General features: G+C 37.2%; 1 protein-coding gene across 1 annotated transcript; it reads right to left on the reverse strand.

Annotated features, from left to right (window-relative positions):
* Window positions 1-2592: 2592 nt before the first annotated feature.
* Window positions 2593-7651, reverse strand: LOC110020642 (cytochrome P450 CYP72A219-like). The gene is made up of 3 exons (XM_020718813.1): window positions 7420-7651; window positions 2947-3173; window positions 2593-2856 (listed from the first exon to the last, which is right to left on the reverse strand). Exons 1-3 carry the CDS (start codon window positions 7649-7651, stop codon window positions 2593-2595), a joined length of 723 nt encoding a protein of 240 aa, XP_020574472.1.
* Window positions 7652-9010: the final 1359 nt, after the last annotated feature.

The raw sequence follows: 9010 nt of genomic DNA on the forward strand, positions 1-9010 counted from the left end.
ATACCTCAATATTTTTTTTATTTTTGATTTTTAAAGATTACATCCATCAAACGTTGATATATGGTCTCACCATTCTTTAAGCCAGACGGGCATTACATTATAACAAAACACTACCTCAACTATGACGAAAGCGATCTTCTTGGCATTCGCTAGGTGCAACCTGATCCGGTGATACCCGGATAAAGCGTATAAGAAAATCATTACAGAGTATCTCACGGCTACGTCCACCAAGGCGTCAATCCTTAGCGGTGGGTGGCAATCCTTCAAGCAAGCAGCATTCAATTTGGTGAAGTCGATGCAAATCCGCCACTTCTCGTTTGCATTCTAGACCATGAAAACATTTGAGAGCCAAGGGAGTACAACACTTCTCGGATGCACCCCGCCTCCTATAGCTTTAACACCTCCTCCTTGATTGGTTTAGACAGTGTGGTCCCCGAGTTCCTCACTTCTCGGATGCACCCAGCCTCCATAGGGTTTACGTTCAATTTGTGGCAGGCGACATCGACTGGTATCCCGGGCATCTTGACGGCGGTCCAGGCGAAGACATCGCAGTGATCCTGCAGTATTTGAATTAATAGTTCTCGATGCTCTGCATTAAAACCATCACTTATTAGGAAAGATTTATCGGGTTCGTTCTCTCCGACTGGGATCTTTAGGGCAGCCTCATTGGTCTCAAGCCCGCCCTCCTTTCGGCCCTACAGATCATATGCTCCACATTCCCGGCTGCTCTGAGGTAGCAGATCCTCGGCTGCTCTAAATCTCCTCTGACCGTGATCACTTCTCCGCCCCATGGAAACTTCACAGCAACGTGGCAGGTAGATAAAACCGCTCTGAAGAGGTTTTGCAGTGGTCGGTCAAAGATGGCGTTCAATGTTGGGGTCAAGTCCATTATTAGGAAATCTTCCTTCTCCATGTACAGCTTATGTCCTTCACTCAAAGTGATCGCCAGTGTCATTATGCTCAATGCCTCCATCCTTTCGCCTGGAAAACAAAAAAGTGGGCGAGCGGTGCTACCAACCGATCAGCCCGAAGGTTAAGCTTGTCGAGCACTAACTTGAACAAGATGTAGATGGAGCTGCCAGTGTCAATGAGAATGCTTCCAACTTGGAAGTTGTTGATTATCCACATGACGACTGCAGTCTCATCATACGGATTTCCTCGGTGGGGAAGATTATCGCCCGTGAATGTGATAGGAGGAAAGCCTCCCCCCTTGTATGAACGCGAGACTGCACGGCTCGTCGGTTCTGGTCCTCTTCAGGGAGCTCTGTTGTAGGGCATTTATCCCTTCGAGGATGGTCGGGACTATCCGGCGACACGGACAGCGTTCGTCCGTTTGGGTCTAGGCAGTGCCTCCAGTTCCTTCAACTTACTCACCTTGACTAACTCCTCGGTGCCATCTCGCGGGCAACCATATTAGCTACTATTCTTTGGTTATTTATTTCTATCTGGGATCATTGTGCACCTTATCTTGTCGATGACATGACTCCACACGCACCGCACCTTTTTAGGATATTGAATTCAAATTTGTCCAAGAGACACCCAAGGAATAGATCACTCAAGATTAAAAGAGGGTGAGAGATAGACCGAAAGCATAGTGTTGAACAGTAAAATTGTGTAACCTTTATACATAAAATGGATCATTATTTATAGAGACGGGTCATTATACAATTACATATTGTACCCCTAAGGGACGTAGATACGGCAAGGCATTTCTAACTATTTATAAATATTGCCTCTGGGTCCTATGGATGTGGTCGGACCGTCATTGTGTCGGGCGGCTATCAAGCAGAGTGATAGTGAGAGGCCAGGCACCTGTCCGTGCGACTGCTGTCCGTGCAGCTGCTCGCTGAGAGTTCACATCAGCTGCTCCGAAACTAGAGGAGACATTTTCACGCCCTTGGTTTATCCGGGTGGATAGAGCCAGGTTCATTTGACGGGATCTGGCAGAGGGATTTCTTAGGTGATGATCTGTCATTTATCTGTATAAGCTGCACTATCTTCCCGATACGATGGGGGTTGACCGACTGAGTTTGTGGTCTTAGACCGTCCTTGGTAGGTCCAACAGGGCTACACCATCACTTCAGCCATCCGCGTGATGTCTTTGTGATTTGTGCTAACACATTTTTTATGCACATATTGGCATATGATTTGTAGCTATTATAGCTTTCTAACAATGAGATGAGGGATTTCTGACCTTTCTAATGTTATTGTATTTTCAACATATCACTGTTATTATAATGATTGTTTTTAGTAATCAACATGTAGGATTCCAAAGAATTTCTGTTTTTTATAAAATATTTAGATTTTCATATCCTTCTAGTTTCAAGATTTCACTACTGATCAAATGAGAGACTTGAAGATTTACAAGAGGAGTTATCCCCTTATATAAGAGAGATAATTGAATTGATGACTTAATTTCTCACTACGTTGCCTATCACCAAAACATGTTATTGTTCTGACGGTTCTGATACAATCTAATTTTTCACAAACAAATAAAATTTCTTATTTTCACAAGTGTTCATATGGTTTTGTGCAGATACCTGCATCTTATGGTCAAAAAGCTCAATCAATATGATATTTGCTTCCCGAAAACTATATAAAAAAAAAGTACCTAAAACCGGGGATATACAAAGTCCGATTAGACTGCATCACAAGCTCACTTTGCTCTCCCTGTAGTTCAAAAATACGACGTCCCTCTTTATAGCTGCTCCCAAATGCTGCACGAGAGATGACATCTCCAGAAAAGCTCTGCAATTCAGACCAAATATTTATCTCTAACACACCTGCACTATCAGCCAAACCCTCCCATCGACTTATGAGCTCATCACAGCAAGCAGCAAATGCCGGCATCATTATCTGTACGAACGAAAAATGGAAAAATAGAAGCCCTAAATTTGGATTCCTTAACCTAGGGCGAAGTTCCTTGACGCGAAAATGAAAGAGTACCTTCAACTTCTCAACATGGAAGGCAGGGCTGATGATTCTTCTATGTTTGGCCCATTTCTCACCTTCATAATTTGCGAGCCCTAGAGCTAGCTGCTTTATATTTTGTGATGGTTTTGGCTTCTCAAAATGACCAAATTTGCTGGATAAAACGTCCTTTACGAGCTCAGGATCCATGATAACCACCCTGGGATAAGGCCCAAACCAAAAAAATGGTGCCTTATTCTCACCTGCATTTTTTTTACCAAATAAAAACAATATATCCCAAAAGTGACAAGAAGAGGCAGTAGAAAATTAACAAACTGAGCAAGTCGACTCGTTGAATTAATGAGCCAAATTGACTCGTTGAATTAATGAGGTTAATTTGACTCGTCCATCTCCACAAGTCACCTCGTTTAAAAATTATTAATAAAAAAATACTTAAACATATTAGAACTAAAATATTTTAGACTAAATTATTAGAAACTTTTATTTTTTTTTTCTTTAGCTCTCACCAGACCTAAGAAAATAAAATAAATAGAAATGATTGAAAATAATATTTTATTTTTTATATCAAGTGAATTATATTATTTCTCTCCTAATTATTTCTTCTTTTTATCATTTTATTATCGTTGTAATCAACAAATTTTTTTAGCACAACTTTGAACGATTTTTTTTTTACCATTAAACGTTATAGAATTAAATTCAACATCATTCAATGCCTTAATTTCAACAAGTTTATAATCAAGTTAAATATCTCGACAACACGAACCCGATAATACCAAAATTAATTTGATTCAAGTCAATCAAGCAAAGATCAAGTCATTAAAGAATATTTAAAGGTTTTAGAATATCAATTGAATGATCAAATTAACTCAAGTTTTAAATATTTATAGTCAAATCATGTGTCTTGATGTGAGGAATCCAGCGATATGAAGCTCGTTTAATTTCAAGGTGTTTAAGGCCCTCAAATCATAAGAAAAAAACTCCTATAATTAACAAGTATCAATGAAGGCCCTCTAATTAGGTTGTTGGGGAAGTTATTCCATAATAGACTAAAATGCCCCAATTTCATAGACTATAAGTGGACTCCTACTCTTCACTTGAGGAGGAGGCGGGTGAAGAGAAGAAAATTCAGAGCTTATTTTGAACTAAAGATTCGGAGGTAACTTTCAACCAAGGCCTATCAACTTCCTTCAACTACAACCAGCCACCCCTGGTCCATGCCAACGGCGACCCCAAGCTTGCTCACCGCCGTCGGCAACCCCTATTTGCTAATGTTGTATCCAAACTACTATTGTAACATATAACATCGTATTACAAACTCTTGGATAACTTCCGACCTTTGTAGCAGTTGATGGACGTCGACTACCACCCGTCGGTTATCATCAGCCGCATTTGCTTGTCGTCATCAGCAACCCTTGCTTACCAACATTGTATTGAAGACCTAACGATAACTTCTAGCCTCCATAGTCATTAACTACTGTTGACCACCACCAACCATCAACACCTGCCACCACCGACCATAAGCCACTGAAAACTATTGCTTACGATTGTCGCAGTCAGAATACGATGGTTGTACCTAACATATATATCTTTCCTTACGTTGTATCCTAACAAATGCAGTGTCCAGTGTAAAATTGTAATCACGTTCTAAGAGAAGGAGTTCAGTCATCAACCAAAGTCTACGTGGCCAACTATTACTAAAAATTTCACCCACGAAATTTGTGATCAATTGAAGCTATTATAGCTCCCAGCTATGGCCTATACAGAAAATTACTTTTATAAATTTGAATTATGACTTTTGTGGCGAACAAATATTATTGTAGTCACTAACTACGATATATGTGGTCAACTAATGATTTTACAATCTTTGTAGCCAATTAATGATATTGCAATCACCAACTATGATATATATGACCAATTTATGATATTACAGTCAAGCAATTATAGCCTATTTGGCCAATTGATGCTATTATAACTTTCAACTATGATATATGTGTCTAACTTACACTATTGCAGTCCCCAACTACAATCTTTATAGCCAACTGACAATATTGCAGCTTTCAACCATGACATTTGTAGCCAATTACTGTCTGTACAACAACTACTTACAATATTTGTGGCCAACTATTACTATCATAGCTTCCTACAACAGTCTTTGTGGGCAACTACTGTCTATATAACAACCAACTATGGTCTTTGTGGTCAACTACTGTCTATGCGAAAAACTAATATAGCCTTGTGGCCAACTATTTCTATATATTTAAATTATGGCATTTGTGTCCAACTAATGCTATTGCAATCACTAATTTTGACCTATATGACCAACTAATGATATTGCATTCACCAAATATATCATATATGATAAACTGACGCTATTACAACTTTTAAATATAGCATTTGTGGTTAATCAACAACTATGACCTCGATAACCAACTAATGTTATTGCAATGATCAACTACGATCTTTGTGGCTATTTGATAATATTGTAGTAACCAATTACGACTTTTGTAGCCAACTGAAGATATTATAGTCACCAACTATAGCTTACGTGACCAACTAATGAAAATGATACATCAACCACAACTTATGTGACCAGCTGACACTATTACATATTCCATTTACGACCTCTGTGACTAATTGATACTATCATATTCCTCAATACGGCCTCTATGGACAACTACAAATATTACATCTTTCAATCATAATTTTTATGGCCAACTACTGCATGTGCAATAAACAAATTTGGTATTTGTAGCCAACGGCTATTGTCACAACTTTAACTACAGCTGCATTGTCAACTATCACTTTTGTAGCTACCAACTATAGCATTTATGTCCAAGTGCTACCTTTGTAGCAACCAGTTACGACCTTGGTGCTTAACTATTGCTATTAAAATTACAAATCTTAGTGGTTGTAGCTCAATTATTACAATTATAACTAAACTACTATTGCATATATATGGATATTGGCTTTGTAAATTTATCTTATCTATTTTAAGAGAAGAGTGAATATATATACTTACAATTACATAATGGATTACTTTGACTGGGCTTGAGCCTATGTTTTTTTCCTCTTTTAGGGTTTTGTACGTAAAAATTTTAGTGTCTTCTCCTACTATTTTTTAGTTATTTGTGTGTCATGCAATGACAAAATACTAAAATATCACTCTATTATTGTGAACTTTATGACACACAACAATTACAATAGTTGTTTGAATTAAAACCATTTTTTCATTTAATATTAAACAAACTGGCTCTTAAACCAGCTCAAATTTTTAGAATTGAGCTCAAGCTCATGCTCGATTAATTAAACTCAAGCTCAGATTATGGTGGCTTAAACTTGACTCGTTTACAGCTTAAGTTAGATTAATTAATCAAAATCAAATTCAAGATAAGGGTGGCTTGAATTCAACCCATTTACACCGCAAAGTACAAAACTATAAAAGTTATCAACATGTTTTTGCAACCGTGCAAGATGCTTGGAAAATCTTACAAATTTGTATAAGAGAGTGTAATGTTAGAAATTCTAAATAGCAGAAATATTATTTTTCATTACAAAGTCCTTTAGAAGATCAATACTACTGAGTAACATTGGTAAACAATATTAAAGTTGAAGGAAATTCCAAGAAAATTAGTATAGCATATGAATTAAGGGTGTCAATTCGGGTTTGCGGGTTGGGTTTGTTTCTGACCCAAAATTGAACCGAACTGAATAGATCTGACTCATACATTATAAGGGTAGAAGATCTCAACCCGAACATGACTCGTATAACCTTTTTAACTTAAGAAATAACCATTACTTTGATTAAAATTGGATCAAATTTGGGTCAGTTCTCTGTTGACATGTCAATTTTAAGCTAATTTAAGGTTGGCGAGACATTTTCAGGTTGGTCGGTCAACCCGAACTTGATTGAAAAAATTAAATGGGTTAGAATCTTTAACGCAAATTTCGACCCGAAAATTACTCTGGTCAACCTGAACCCGTATTTTTCATGTCGATGTGGTCAGAGTTGGTACTACGTGGCCAACTATTACATTCAAAAAAATTTATCCTTTAAACTTAAATATTTAATTATAATTTTATATTGAATATATTTTTAATTTAATAATATTTTTTATAATAATTAGAAAAAATTATGAAAATAAAAATTTGAATTTTAAGTACTTATCACTGTCTATATTTTATTATTATCACTTCTATCCTTAACTTTTAAATCTTCCAAATGTCAAAGACAAACTTTCTACGGGTTTATCTCATCTACAACTGCTCAAAAAGTACAAACATAGATCACACCTCCTTCCCCAAAAAATTCATCCAGACTCTTGAATTAGTGGAACAAAAATCAGAAAAAACAAAAAAAATATTTACACACATATCAAATAATTCCATATATTTACATATCAAACATCTAAATCTTATTTGATATTAATATTATCTAAAATTTCCATTATTTGCAAATCTTAACAAAAAAAAAAAATATATCTGATTTACCTCCATAGAGTTCCACAGAGCGACTCAAATGGGGAACGACGCGATCTACTATGCTGTGCGAAAGCGGCAGAGGTTTCCGGCGAGCCTCGCCGACGAGATTCGTAATGTCCGCGAGATCGCCGGAGGGTAAACGATACCTGCTTCCTCGGAGCCCCTGAGCCCTCAGCCTCCGCTCCAATCGCCGTGGCTGGAACCCAAAACATACCCGGGCCAGCCAATATCCTAACTCCATCTTGATGTTTCAAGAATATTTTCTGGCTTCAAGCACTTGGGTGGAGGTTCCCTTCTTATCTCCGGATCTCTTACCGTTTTTACAGTTTTTTAGTGATTTTGTCGCTGCCAGAAAAATGACTGGTTAGAAGAGAGACGTAATAGTTCCAAACTCATGTACAAAAAATATAGAAAATTTTCATGATTAAAAATAAATAAAAAAGTCAATCTCAATCTTGAAGATAAAATTGAGAAGTTGTCACATGTACTATATAAATTTTGTAAGAACAAACTTATGAAGTTACTGAGGGGCTATTTGTTTAGATTTGTTGATTTTTTTCCTCATTTTTTTTTATAAAATTTGAAGAAAAGAGGAAGACAGATAGAGAGAAAGGGAGTTATTATAGGGATAAGTTGAGTTCCAAAAACTAGAGAATGGACCTAGAAATCGAGAATCTATTTTACATTTAATCATCCCCTTTTATAGGGAGGGCACGCATGACAAAATAAGTGTTCATGCATGCAAAATAATTGGCGACGGTAGAGTAATTAACTAATATCTTAGCATTGTATGAGAACTCACCCATGTAATAGAAATGGTGTGCAGAAACACAAAAATATTTTTTACCTAAAAACTCCAGACAGAAAAAAAGCTACTGGGTCTGGCCTAGTTGAAGAGATTCACTATAAATTGGTGATTGTAGATATTATCTCTTGTCCCACGGGCGTGAAAATGTTGCATAGTTTCTCGAGCTACAACGTCAATGTGCGAATGAACTTGCCGCCTCACGTTAAAGAGGATTGCAACAGAGAGTAATAGTCAGAGCTTCAATGCGCTATCTTCAAGGTTAGGACGTCGTTCTTGATGATGTGTTGCTTAGTAGGTTTGTTTCATACGGTGCGTCATTGCAAGGAGTGGGCAACGATCTATTGTGATTAGCCACGACTGACAAGTGGTGGTTGACTTTGGTTGGTGGCTGCAACAGTAAGATGTGTTCGTCGAATCGTAGGCGCATAAGTGATGCTAGACGTCTGTTCTTTCTCCAAGCTTTAGTCTTTTTCAAGTGTCAAGCTCCAAGTCCTCTTTGGAGAGGGGGATAGGGCTCTACTTATAGAGTCTCAGCTGCAATTAATGACGGAATTTAAATCACTCTAATCAAACGAACTGAATAAATTATCTAAATCTGACAATGTTTATAGATATTTGAACGTCTTAACGATGTCAGAATTAAACAATCTTGAGCTTGTTTGATTTGTCTTGTCGATACTCTAATTCAACATTTTTTTGATCTTCCAAATATGCTCAAAAAGTTTCAAAAATATATTTAATGGCTTGATCGGGGGTTGATTTGGTTTGGTTTGGATTGGATCAATATTGGTA

This window comes from Phalaenopsis equestris, unplaced genomic scaffold, assembly GCF_001263595.1.
Source record: "Phalaenopsis equestris unplaced genomic scaffold, ASM126359v1 Scaffold000106, whole genome shotgun sequence".
NCBI classification, from domain to species: domain Eukaryota; kingdom Viridiplantae; phylum Streptophyta; class Magnoliopsida; order Asparagales; family Orchidaceae; genus Phalaenopsis; species Phalaenopsis equestris.

What these genes read in the sequence shown, in the direction of transcription:
- LOC110020642 (XM_020718813.1), bottom strand. Translation starts at nt 7,651, where the DNA reads ATGGAGTTAGGATATTGGCTGGCCCGGGTATGTTTTGGGTTCCAGCCA. An exon ending in CTCTGTGGAACTCTATGGAG is followed by an intron (nt 3,174 to 7,419) that starts GTAAATCAGATA and finishes AAAAAAATGCAG; the next exon opens with GTGAGAATAAGGCACCATTT. An exon ending in TCCATGTTGAGAAGTTGAAG is followed by an intron (nt 2,857 to 2,946) that starts GTACTCTTTCAT and finishes TCGTTCGTACAG; the next exon opens with ATAATGATGCCGGCATTTGC.